At 30.4% G+C, this 14,024-nt stretch overlaps 1 protein-coding gene across 6 annotated transcripts in view; it reads right to left on the reverse strand.

Annotated features, from left to right (window-relative positions):
- Positions 1 to 13,820, reverse strand: part of LOC143228763 (E3 ubiquitin-protein ligase COP1-like) — a 41,430-nt gene extending 27,610 nt beyond the window's left edge. For 5 of the 6 annotated variants that reach the window (XR_013015451.1, XM_076460085.1, XM_076460083.1 and 2 more), the window contains exons 1-10: positions 13,563 to 13,724; positions 12,238 to 12,386; positions 10,625 to 10,684; positions 7,786 to 7,883; positions 6,785 to 6,849; positions 5,989 to 6,108; positions 4,203 to 4,271; positions 3,667 to 3,726; positions 3,230 to 3,271; positions 604 to 732 (exon numbers count right to left, since the gene is read on the reverse strand). Coding sequence is in view for 5 of the 6 variants with exons in the window: in XM_076460085.1 (XP_076316200.1) it covers positions 604 to 732; positions 3,230 to 3,271; positions 3,667 to 3,726; positions 4,203 to 4,271; positions 5,989 to 6,108; positions 6,785 to 6,849; positions 7,786 to 7,883; positions 10,625 to 10,684; positions 12,238 to 12,377 (783 nt within the window). In the remaining variant the exon portion in view is untranslated. Of the gene's footprint in view, positions 1 to 603; positions 733 to 3,229; positions 3,272 to 3,666; positions 3,727 to 4,202; positions 4,272 to 5,988; positions 6,109 to 6,784; positions 6,850 to 7,785; positions 7,884 to 10,624; positions 10,685 to 12,237; positions 12,387 to 13,562 lie in introns of all 6 variants that reach the window. The other variant, XM_076460084.1, reaches the window with a different exon arrangement.
- Positions 13,821 to 14,024: the final 204 nt, after the last annotated feature.

Below are 14,024 nucleotides of genomic sequence, written 5' to 3' on the forward strand. Positions count from 1 at the left end.
CACATTAAAATTATTTTATTTTTTCTGTAATTAAATGTTTTTCAAATATTCATCAGATTATTCCATCCTTTATAATCAGTTAACTTCTACTTATTTTGATCAACATATTTCTTATAAAAATTACTGATTTATTGACTGCAGTAGCTACAACACAGCATAGACAGAAGTGTGTGTACTGACGACCCACGACCTTCATATGATGTCAGGTCAAAAAAGGTAACAACATTCTTGGTTGAAGTAAATTGTACAACCAATAAATACACTTTATTTTCAATAAATTAAAAGTTTTTATTAGTGTGTGTTGTTTGAAATATAATGGGCTATCTGGGCTGTGCCCAACAAAAGGTAGTGAAACCTGTTTTGTTTTTTTAGTATTAAATAAAACTACAAACCACGTACCACTGAGGGGCTGTTTCTTACAAATAAGAATGCAAATCACTAGAATATTTAAGAGTGGTAACAATGTTTTCAGAGCACTAAAACACTAAACACTAACATCTATAAACATTTACTATTACAAATAACAATGAATCAACTTGCAAAAGTTGGATGTCAACTGCACACTTATGCTCCTCAAAGTGAGACATTCAGCTATTAACTTACGTATCGACTTCCGTTGAAGCCATCTTGAAGACCACTAAGAGAAGTACAACCAGTATTATCTAAAGACATAGCCTGAGTTTCTTCATTAGCTGAACAAGCAACATTTAAGTGGCCACTGAACAAAGACAGCTGAGAAAAGGAAAATCAATGTTACATCAAATTTTACAAACTATCAAATCTGTTATAAACCAAGCATGATAAATACAGGCCAAGAAGTTTCCAAGAAATATGGTGGTTCTTTTATAGTTAAAATGTATACAAGCAAGCTAATGTTTCTTAAATACCATAAAAACTTATTATTGTGTACCAAATCCTTTCAGTTACCAATTTTATCTTCAGTATATTTGAACGGTATTACTTGAACATTTGTTTTAGGCCTTACAATCACCACACGTCACAGTTAAAACGTTTTAATGCGAGACAATCATCACTTGAGCAATGCCTGTCACAATGTCGTCATGTTTTATACCAAGTGGAAGATTTAATGTGGTGGGTAAGACTAAAAGGTTTGAAAGTGCATTCTGTAGCTTGGAGCTCGGAGATATAATCAACTCAAAATTAAAGATTAAATCAATTAATGATCCAAATAATAACCAGATAATCAAAATGAATTTTTGTTTACTACTGCTTTCAATTATTTTACTTATCCCAGTAATCAAAATATTACTATTACAATTATAACAATTATTATTGACTAATCCCAGGTTTAAAAAATTAAATGAATTAGTGCCATAACTCATGAAACTATTCAACTAATCCAAATTAGTGATTTTATCTGTTTCTAACTTCTACAACTGTTTAAGTTCCATGTGAAAATAATGAAGTTAATGTAATTGATTAATGAACTCAATGATTAATTAAGAAATTCCACTTATCGCCCAGTTGTACATTAATTATACAAAACTTTAAGTATAATATGAAAACAACAGTTGTAGTTGAAAAAAACCTGTGCACGTATCCGAAACGCGTATTCAAATACACTAGGGTGAAGTTTTCGTAGTGAAAAATCTGGAAAGCTGCAAATTCTACTGGTTTTACTAAGGTACAAGTAACACAAGTTCTATTATAGTCTCTAATGACTCACAAGTGAAACTTTTAAACATATGAGAACAAGATCATCTGGTTACATATGGTCACTAAATACAAAGAGTAGGGCAATATCTCAACAGGATTTTGATAGTTCATGTGATTTTAAATATTAAAATCTGTAGTTCGGGTCTGTTTCCGTCATCTGACAAAATAACTGTGTACACTATAAACTCAATTTTCAAGTTCTGTTTGTCGCTTGAGAGAAATTATAGTTTAAGTTTTAACACAACTGAAGTGCAGGTGCAAAAGGAATAATAATTTGAAATGAAATTACAGAAATAACAATGAAATACTCTGCAAATTTAAAAACCATATTACTAAAAAAAAAATGAACATTTTATGTTCCAGTTATAAATTATGTGCATTTCACCAATATTTACAGACAAAGTTTCTCAGAATGTATGTTAAACTGTATATTTAGGGATGCTAAAAAGGTTTACATAACAGCTTCCAAAAAATTATGAATGATTCATCATAAATAAATGACCATTCTAATAAAAGAGTCACGACAGGCGAAACGTGAACCCACAGATAACACATTCACAACAACAAAACAAACACACAATGTTTTCTTCAATCTTTTTTACTTTTCAAACACCAAGAGCAACCAACTTGTGTGTTTAGTGCACACAAAAACAGTACTAGAACATTCTAGACATCACGTCTGTCCTTTAGGAATCACATTTGTTTCTAGAAAGCTTTCACTAATTATCTTGAGAAGTTAACTTAACCATTAGAGATTGGGCCAAAATGAATATTTGTGTTTTAGTGTTAACTTTTACATATAATATCAGAATTTTAAAAACTTATTTATTTGTTAACATATCGAACAACACTACAAAAAATAACAACAGGTTTCAACTTAAATATTTGTTTTCTACTTTACAAGAGAAATGTAAAATAATATTTGTAGAAGTACAAGAAAACCAAAATTCTCTTGACACCAATTATGATTTTGAAAACTTTATCTTGTCCACTTCTGGTATAAACAAGTCTAACTCTCTCAACACAAGCTCAGTCAATTTGACCAACCATGTGACCTGTTTGTACTCAAAGTCTTTACAGATTTCAATGCTTTGGTGTATAATTAAACGTAAGAGAAAACTATTAATAAATTCTGAGAGGATGTGACAAGTGGGTGTGGCAGGAGAGGTCTGACTTTCTATTTGATAGCTCTGTAACTACACAAAATTGAAGGCCATAAAAATTATGGTTTGGCTGACCAATGACAATATTATAGTGAGTGATTTATATTTAATTTCATAGTTACTGGAGAGGTTGTAGATAAAGAGAAGATTGTCTAAAGAAAATGTTTCACACCAGGGGAGAAAAAAATTGAGGATTTGTAAAATACTGACTAAGAATTAAAGAACTTAAAACTTAATATTAAAATATGGATTATTAGCTAAGAATTATGCTGTACTAACTGGTATGGCACAAATAGTTTAATAAAATTTTGAATGCAAGAAACTAAACCTTGTGTCATGCATTAAAAAGTTACCCATGACAATAGTTTTAATAATGAAAATACACTTACACTTTTTCTTTGGTAGACTAGTTGGTGGTCTTGAATCATTTCCTATATGAACCAAAAAATAAAAAAAAACTTGAAGTGAACGAACATCTCTGATGAACAAATGTTTTCCTTTTTTAACAAACGGAAATATATACATATTTGATTTTAATATCAAGCCGTTTCATCTGACTGATGTTCGAATTTCAAGTTCCCACACATTATCAGAACAAGAGTATATAACCAGAAAGACACTGCAACTTTCACGTTTATAAAAATTTATTTGTACACATAAAAGAAAGTCAATAAAATTATTAACAAGTAGTGTTACACAATGAGAATCAAACTTGAGTTTAGCATGTTGATTCTAAAATTGAAGAAGTTTAGAAGGACAGAGAAAACAAGTATGACCATTACAATAGCAATGCCAAAAGGTTGAGAGAGATTTATAGATAACATACTTCCACATGTTTGGTGTCTTTATCAATGACGTCTATTTCTTTGTTTATCTGGTCTAGTACCTACAACAAAAAGTATACAAAAATTATAAAATAACTGCTAATTTATAGCTGATGACAAAATTTAACACAGTAAAATTCAGTGGCATACAACCGTTTTAATGCTTGAAACACAAGAATAACTTTAGAATATGGCTACTGTAAATTGTACAATTAAAAGTTACATTGGGTTGTACACACAATTTCTACTGGTATTGGTATAAAACACAGGTTAAAAGTAACAACAACAAGGTTACTACAGCTTCAACCATAAACACTTAAAGACATCCAACATGCATACAGCTTTATTGATCAGAATAACAGAATCTGTTTTTATTTACGAACATTTCATAAGTATTCAGGTATAAACAATTATATAATTAATCATTCATTTCTGCTATTCAAAATACTGAAAAAAGCTCTTATTTAACTTTTACTATATATTAGGCATTTTGATCAATGAAATTCCTCAAAATAAATATAAAATATCAGAGTCTCACATCTTTCTTTTGTTTCCTAATCTGTTCCAAAAATTCTTTAAGTAATTGAAGCTGTGTTGCCTTACAGTCCTGTACAAAAATTTAAAAAAATATATATACAAAACAAGTCAGGGATCGTATCTCAATATTTACTGACTTTCCATTTGTAACAAATAATCATCAATAGCAAGTAAAGAAAATAATTTAAAATAAATATTCATAACCCTTCTAATTTCAAATACACGTATAAAACTTTGCAGACAGGATGTTAGAGAAACACACCAACTACATAATAGTTCCATATAAAAATTCTAGGACTTCATTAAAATCAGTTTAATTTCAATATAACTAACTCACAGATTAAACAAGTGTTTGGTTCATGTGTAAATTCAGCACAACAGTTTGAAAATATACAAAAACGCTTCAAAATCAAAATAACTGTGCCACTTATATTTTCTGGTCTTTGTGTATAATACAGGGTGTTCGGAAAGTCACTGTGCACTTATATATTTATTAACAGACACGTTTCAATATAGAATACAGGAGGTAAATATGAATGACAATTATAAACAATGTTGAAAGTGACCCCCATTGGATCCTTCTTATTTCGTTCCTAAACACCGCTATCAGTTGCTGGCTTGAAATAGACTGAATAAAATATGATTACAAAACTACACAGTGACCTCCGAACATCCTGTAGTTATAACATATGTAGACTGCAAAAAGCATTTACTATATCACTACTTTGGGCACACACATGGTTCCTTCTAGAACAATGGTTTGGGATTCTCCTTTCAAATTTACTAGTTTTGTTTTTAAAATAAATCTGGCACCAGGAGAATTTTTTTTCCTGTAAATAATGCAGTAAGAAAGTTTTTTCTTTTCACCCCTTGTTTTACAGTAATGACGAAACACATTTATATTGATACCAGGTTTCTGTGGATGAAAACAAACGAAGCCTATAAAGAGAGGTTTCTTAAGATGTAAAAAATTTAATAAATTCTAAATAAATAAAATACTAATCTCCTCTTTGGTAAAGGTACTTTTTGCAGTGTTAAGAATTCATTGTGATATTTGCTGGTATACTCAATGTTATCAGTATTGAAATATCAGACACATTAGGTTGAAACATCTACTTAACTAATGAATAATTCACTTTTCAACTCCCCCCAACAAAAATTCTGTGTCAGAAGTTATATAGCTGAAACAGAATTAGATTAATTACTTATATAAAGACATTATCCTGTTTCTTGAATAATTACATCACCAAAGTTAAAATTATTATAAACTGTGGACATAGAATTTCATAACTAAAAATTTCATATCAGAAAAAATATATGTTGAAACATGTTTGGTTGGCAATGCATTTGAAAAGTATATCAGATATTTATTAAACCTTATATTTTGTATCACTGAAATGTACAATTCAACAGCTTTTATTTTATATAAATTTTCTGTTATTAAACACAGAATTTCATTTGATTACTGACCAACAGCCAACTCAAATAGATAACAAAAGATTAAGCATTTTAAAGGTCAACATGTCAGTGAAGTTCTAGGACTAAAGTGTTCGTGATTAGAAGTACATGAAGGTTCCACAGATATCTCACAGTACGTGTCCTCTCAGCCATTGTGATATAGATACTTAGACTGCAAAATATTAATAGAATGATATAAAGTGAGTAATAAATAGTGAAAAAGACAGAACTTTAAGTTTATCATCTTGAAACTATCAAACAATTTTTCAAGCCCTTAACATCAGGTAATTTCAGTTGAAAGACGGTAACATGACAAGGCATTCTCTTACGGCTTCTAACTGTTGTTTTTTCTGCGACAGCATTTCAAGCATGTAGTTAACATCAGCAAGGTTTAGCTTGTCTCCTTCTTGAGCAAGAAATTCTTGAAGCTTTGATACCCCTTGGGCTTTCTATAATCAAACACAAACTTATTGTTGGTCAAGCTATTTGTTTTACTTTTTTCTATTAACAATGTAATTTAAAAACTATAAACACAGACTTTGAGAGTTTGTAATGAACAATTTTAGTGCTAAGTGCCAACTACTTCCTAGCTCCAAATCTGATTGTTTTGGAAGTCTGAGATAGTTTTTGACATTTATGCAATGTTAATGGTGCTGGAAGAAACTGTTGTAAATTATTAAAAGCAATGCACACACACACACACAGACTAAATCATTCAACAAATCCACTTTCATAAAAATAAAACTGACTTGTTAAAAGGTATTCAATAAAGATACTAATAGCAGAAAACATTAGTAGCTGAGATTAATGACAGATTAAGTGAAACATTTGTTTACATGACTGTTCATTCACAACTTGATTAGCATTCAACCTGTAAAAAGGTTGTATCTATTGCAATATGCAAGTTAGAACTTGATACCAAAGAACATAAATGTTTTGAAATTGTGTAAACCTTTACCAATCTCTCTAATATATGTAAAATATGAAGCTTTATTTATAAATCATCACATTCATTATTTTAACTGAAAAGCAGTAAGTAAAGAAAGAAAACATCAAAATCATTATGGGTTTGCAATATATTGTCTACAAACAATACGTATGGAATAACAAAGTATTACTGCTTACAGTGTTGTCTACTTTGAGTTTCTTTTCTGCCATCTTCTGTTGATGTTTCGTAATAAGCTCATTCACTAAATAAAATTACATTTAAGTGTTAAAACAAAAATAGTCTATAACCTCTCTTAATCGAAATGACCAAAACTAAAATATGTCGTGAAAACTAACCCAAATTATGAAAGTCTGAATACAATTAAGTTTTAATAAATAGTTCAGTTGTAGATACAAATTTTCAACGGTATATATTGTACTTAGTTAAAAAAAATTATAAAGTAATGCTAAACATAAAAAATTTTAACACTAAATTTGAAATTATATTCAAAACAATATTTATGCAAAAAAGATTTTTAGTGGTTCATAAAACTTATGAATGAGAATAAAAATCGCGTGTCAGCTGTTGAAATAAAGTATTTCTTACAAAAGAACAAAGACTACGTTAGACTACAAATACCAAATTTGTCATACACCCTGACAATACAGATATTCATTATAAACTTTATCAAAATCTATCTTTCATTTCTGGTCAGTTTTAAATTTCAAGATTGTAAAGGTTTTTTGGGGTAAGAAGTATTCCCAACAGAACCAAATCATGCCAACCATTTAGAATACAGTTAGAATTACCAATGACTACGATTCTAACAAACCCATAAAAATAAATAATGAAAGTCCTAAGACATATCTTTGAGTAATTTAACTAGACAAATTTATCATCACTTTACTTTCTATCCCGAGTCAGTTCTTTTAATCAATTTGTGATTATTCAGTGAACCCAATAGGTGTTCAACTTACAACTGTAATTAATCCCACATAAGACGACTTATCACAGAGTTTCTGAAGGTCAAAATATACAAAATTAACTAGAATGTAAAACAACTATTAAAAAGAGAGACAGATAAATTTACAAAATATGAAAATCCCTTTATAAAGATATGCCAGTAATCAGTTGTCAAATGAAGACAGTTTTACAGATAGACTTGGTAGACATATAAAGTAAAAGATACAATACTAACATAGGAAGTTGGGGAATATTTGATCTTTTTTGTCGATCACAAAGTTGCACTTGGGACACCTGTTACTCTGTTCCAGGGCTCTTCTGATGCACTTGAAACTGAAACGTAAACAGTGAGAACACAAGTATTTGAAATGTTACTCAGTGTGTATAATGTGACAATTCCTGCAACGATGTGTTACAATGTGTACACCTCCTGTAAAGAAATATTACACAGGCCTTATAACACGATACTTCTTGTAAGACATAATAAACATACAAACAAATTTACATTCCAATCAGCATAAAGAAAGAAGTCATTGTTATGGCGTGAACTACTTTTCCAAGCTGACAAAGCGCGAGTATAATTCATGATATTTGGTATAAGACTTTAGTATTAGGTCTATTATATTTTTCAAAACTACAATATTTTCTCCTAACAGAGACAAGATGTTAACATCTTAGCAGCTGTTGTCGTAACAAATGACCTATATCAACACAGTGTTCCAACCACCACTGTGTTCCAGCTGGCCTCACGAGTTCTGTATTGAGAAAAGCTCATTATTGGCAGTGGACTTGACAAACATGATGTGGTTAACACTATTATTAAACACTTGTACTTCCTGAAAATCCCTAAGAGAATAGCTAATGAATGTAGTGTTAAAAAATATACTAAGCCTACTATACAGCTTGTTACCAGATTCTTATAGGTTTGTGTAATAGGCTATAATTAATTGTAACTGTCAAAAGATTAAGCCTATTATAACTTGGACGTGAAACTTTTTCAACATCTTGTTTAACATAAGGTATACCTCTGCTGTTTCTCTTATAGGACCATACTACCATACTTTGGTTAGGGCTTATTATAATGAATGAAAGTCTTTAGGGCCTTTCTTCAATGAAATATATTGCAACTCAAATCAAGTACAGAATTTTTGATACATCAATGTTTCTCAGAATACAAAATGCCTGGTTACAATACGGTTCATGATAGAACCAAGGTAAGTGTATGATCAGATGAAATTCAAAAACTGGTATCATGAACATTTACAGATACCAGTTACATTGGTAAAAATTCATACCTCTGCATGAGAAATTGGGGGCCCTTCAGTTATATACATATCCAACATTCAATAAATCAAACTGTTAAACCTTAGACAAAATGGTGCTCTTCTGTGCAATATAGAAACAGATAAAATTATATTTATAAACATAACAAAAGCAGCAGAATGTCAAACTTTTGAGGCAAGCACTTCAAACAGTTAAAATTTAGATAATAAAGGAGGAAGGATTTGTTTTTCATTTTAACTAAAAATTGTTTAGGGGATCTACAGCCACAAATGTCTTCCTCAGGTTTACTCTTCAGTGGCAAATGAAAATAACACATGCTTCAATAAATGATAAATGTAACGTGCAAAACATGCCACATTTTACACCTTGTGACACACCAATTGTCTTTTAAAAATACCTTGAAAAATCCCTATGCATCTTCAGAGATAAAAGTGATGGATTAAGACAAGAGGTTAGCTTAGGGCGTACTCAAAATGGCTTCTCATACAGATAGTAATCTCATTACTTACCAATAAATATTTTCAACAGCATAAAACATTAAATTTAACTAATATTGTCAATATAGTGTGAGGAATGTGATGTATTTGACTGTATTTAATCAACAGGATGAAAAACCATCAAGGCTGCATCAAGGTGTTTGTTGATTAGTCAAAATATTTTCTTAGAATCATCTTTCCATAACTAGGGTGGATCTTCCATGATGTAGCGTCTTACAAGGCATCGAATATAGTACACATTTTTCAATGGACGTTTATTTGGCACTCAAATAGGACTGGCTTTAAACTCAAACATGATGATGTCTTGATGAAAATACTTAGAAATTTAAAATTAACAGTATATTTTCACAAGTGGCACACTAATGATTTATTAAACTATAATGTAAAAGATGTCCGATATCAAATCTTCTCCCACTGCTCGCACGCATACGATTATTTGGTAATTCTTGAATACAACTTTTAAAAGTAAATAACTGAAAAAAAGAAAGTAACCAACCCTTTTCTTCCATTAAATAACAAAATACCATATTTAATTTCAAAACATCTAAGAATTTCACTTGTAAGATTTTTGGGGAGAAAGAGGAAACAGCAATGTAGAACACTTCTAGAAGTCTTAGATTTTCCTCTGTCTCACACATCAAACAACCAGTGCCTAACTCCCATCAAATACAGATGTAACAGGTCAATACAAACACACTAACATCATAACACTCCCTTCTATACCAAATTAAAACTGTTTCTAGTGCCTGTTAATACTAAAAACTTGTATCTTTTACTGGGTACAGTACATGCCAAACACAAAGCAACAACTCAAAACTTATTAAACTGCTTTAACAAAACGTTGATACAGTGGTGTTTACTGCAGCTTTGGTTATACGTATGGGTCTGAAATAAACACAGATTTGATTAGACAATAAAAACAAGGTCAAAAATGAAAAGATTTAACACGTAAAACCAAACAATCAATTTCATATCAGTTAAAGTAACACCCAACGTAAGTTATTAGGGTCATTACAAGTTGACATAAACTCTTACAAGTGGGTAATTTGTATCTCAGAATGGCTGGTATGCAAACTCTGTTTTGTTAACCTGAAGATGACCTAGGAAGGTCAAAACATTGTTCTCTCCTTTATCAATAAAAGTGTTAATACCCATACCAGCCATTCTGAGATACATTTTTATCTCAAGTGGGTTTCTTGTCACCAACAGGTGGAGATTTTATTAATCATAATTTGATGTCACTAAGACTTAATATTTTTTTTTTAAATTCAAGCAACTTAAGTTTTCACTTACCAAAATGTATGTCCACATTTCGTCATATGAGCTTCTTCAATGAGGTCAAAACATATGGGACTAAAGCAAAAACAAACAAAAACATCACTGTGAAAACGATTTTTCACCAAAGTTTCCAATTAATGAAACAAAATTCACACAGTTTTTGTAAGGAGTTCTAACTTTCCATTTATTTATGAAGTAATTTGAGTAATTCATCAGCTCTCTCTTTACAAAAACCATTTATTGTTTTATGTCTTATTATAAGATTATTGTTATTATTCAGGAATTGAAATTCTACATTTCCGAGGAATTTAGTCTTTTTAGCTGGCTTTTCCAATCAAGAATGCAAGGTCTATCCATACTCCATTAATAATGATATTAATTAATTAATAATATTTAATCTATTGCATAGATTAAATATAAAAGGATGTCACGAGGAAATGAAACTTTACATGAAGGAATCTTCCTAAAAGCATTGTCTCAATTGAATTTTATAATTATTTCTGTGTTACTATTATATCTCTATTTTCTATTGTGCTTAACATGAAATATTGCATTACAAATTAATTAATTTCTTTACAAAAATATTACTTGTCATCTGGTTAATATTACATCACTATATTTTCAGTTATATTCACCAACAGGAAATCTTCCATTACAAATCTGTTAACTTCTTTAATAATACTGCTTGCTTTCTGGACAATAAAAAATGGCAAGGAGTTGAGGTACTCAGATTTTTCAACCATTTATGATAAGGTACCAGACAGATTAGTTAATACTCAAATTAACAGTTTCACTTTTCTAACAAGGCAATTACCTGTTGGAACAAGCTGCCAATAGCATTGATAGAGGCCAGAATATCAATTAAAAAGTTTAACAGAGGAATTGAAAATCTTCTAAACATAAGTAATAGAACAAATTAATACTTTCTTCAAGGGTAGTGTTGTTACAGGTAGTAGAAGGGAAGCGACATTACACTCAGATTACACTGCACAACATTTTTCCTGATAAGTTTTTGTTGATTGTGACAGGTACCTGGTGGGTATGCACAAATATAGTTTTGGTTTTGCTTCATCACGTTGGAACTCTGAGAAATAGACAGTTAACTGTTTACCGGCAATAATGTATTTAATTGCGTTTATGTTTCTAATACGCTATAAAGTTCAACATAATTAAAAGTGTTTTACTCGTGATTTTTGTATGTATTCAATGTACGGTGCCTCATGTTGCAGTGTCCAACACTAGTTAGCAAGCATTGACGGATTACAGTTGCCCTGATATCGTTTTTCCATTGTAGCAATGTTCTGGTGAAACTGAAGATTTCAATGAAACAGTACGTGATGGGCAAATTTGGATGAGATTTTCATGAGCAGCAGCCAAAAATCTATAAGAGACACCCAACAGTGTTCAATAAACAAAAACTTTGTTGTGCAGTGTTACTTGCTGGAATCACCCTGTTGGCAACTCTTCAAGTTACATACTTTCAAATATGATCACTGAATGACCTTGGTATATTGTTATTCATATATTACATATGAAGAAGATATTTGTCGGTAAAGGAAGCAGACTCATAGAAAAGTTACCGTCATTTACACAAATTGAAAATCAACTAGAAATATTTAAAAATCTACCAAACAAAATCACTGTCTCTGTCTTCAAAAGAAATTCCAGTTCCATTAAAAACTGGCGGTTGTTGTCTTTTCCTCTGTCTACGAGAGGACTCGGTTGCTACTACCAAAGGTTGAGGTCTAGGACTGTTGTTGTTGGCCATCAGTTTTTTCTGGATTAAAAGATTCAACAGTATATCAGTGTACACTAACTTTACATTAAAACCTAACCTAAATTCTAACAAACAACCTCGGTCAATGACTTTACACTATACTTGACTACATCTTGCATTTAAATTGTCTATATCCAAACATGGCTATCTTTAACATAAGGTTATAGAATTTTAAAGAAAGTATCTCCACTTCTATTGACTATACAGTTGAGATTTAAATCTATATTTGAGTAATGTTTGCAAAGTTCATAAAGGACAGCATTTAGTTATATTAGTTTATTTAATTGTTTAGAAATAATTATGGAGATTTTCTTTTAAATTAAAAGTTTATGCATATAAAACTCAATTTTTTATATTAAAACTAATTTCCACATCAGGCCACCTACAAACTTATCTGCTTTGAACTCTGGGTGATTTACGTTTACCAATTTAATTACTGTTTTAAATACTTTTGTTAAAAAGCAAGAGTATTAGTAATACTGCTGTTAAATATGTCCACTTCAGGAATATGAAATTTGTAAAAAATCTCCATAGATACAGATTTATCAGATTATAACACTAAACGTGTTTTTACTCATCTCTTACTGTGTGTGCTCAAACATAACAATACCAATGATAGTTACCAGAAGGTTTGAGTTTGGCTTAATGTACAAATTATTCATTCATTCTAACAATAACATAATTAACTTTAAATAACAACTTCTAATATTTAAAATAGAAAGTTATTTTTACACTACCTAAGTTGAGCCTAAGGCATTAACAATTTATCATAATTTATCAGTAGCACTAGTGACAATACTATTACTGTTACTATATTACCACTACTAGTGCTAAAATAATTAATGGTAGCAACAAGTAGCAATGTTAAACGAGACTAGTTTTATAACTTTATAATTCATTTTTATGAATAATTTACATAATATTAGTATTTTAATTACAACTAAAACAAGAACTTAAAGGCCCTAAAACTATGATCGAATTAGAGTACCTCTGTAGCTTATAATTATTTTAAATACAAGTAATCTTAACAGGGTTTTAATTTAAAATTAGTTTCACATTTTGAACTTTTGAAACATTGGTCTATGTCACCATAACTCTGCAATTTAACAAACTATGGCTTCAACTTAGGCTACACGACATCATGAGTACATCGAGAGCAAAGTATAAGAAACTTACAAAAGTGATTATAAAAACGCTTATATGAAGATAATTGTAAGAATATGGTTCCCTTTCTCCTCTTCCCTTAAACCGTCCGGATAAAATAAACCTAAATGAATTATTGCGAAGCAAAAAATGCAAGCTTTATATTTTACCTTCCCACTTTTTCCTTCAAGTCCCAAATTTTATTTTGCAGGTTAATCACAGCTTAGCAGTATAGATTCCATGAGATAGAGGGCGAAATTTCCTTGATGGGAGGAAATGATTATTATTTTTGATAAAAGTTGAGAAAATGCGACCTTTATTATACTCCACATGAATATAAAATAATATATTTTTATTTAAACAAAGCGTTTCGTCATTGCATTTTCTTCCGAATTGATATAGTTTTGCAATATGGCTCAGCGGTATGTCTGCGGACTTACAACGCTAAAAACTGGGTTTCGATACCCGTGGTGGTCAGAGCACAGGTAGCCAATT

The sequence above is a fragment of the Tachypleus tridentatus genome, chromosome 10 (assembly GCF_004210375.1).
Source record: "Tachypleus tridentatus isolate NWPU-2018 chromosome 10, ASM421037v1, whole genome shotgun sequence".
Classification (NCBI taxonomy): domain Eukaryota; kingdom Metazoa; phylum Arthropoda; class Merostomata; order Xiphosura; family Limulidae; genus Tachypleus; species Tachypleus tridentatus.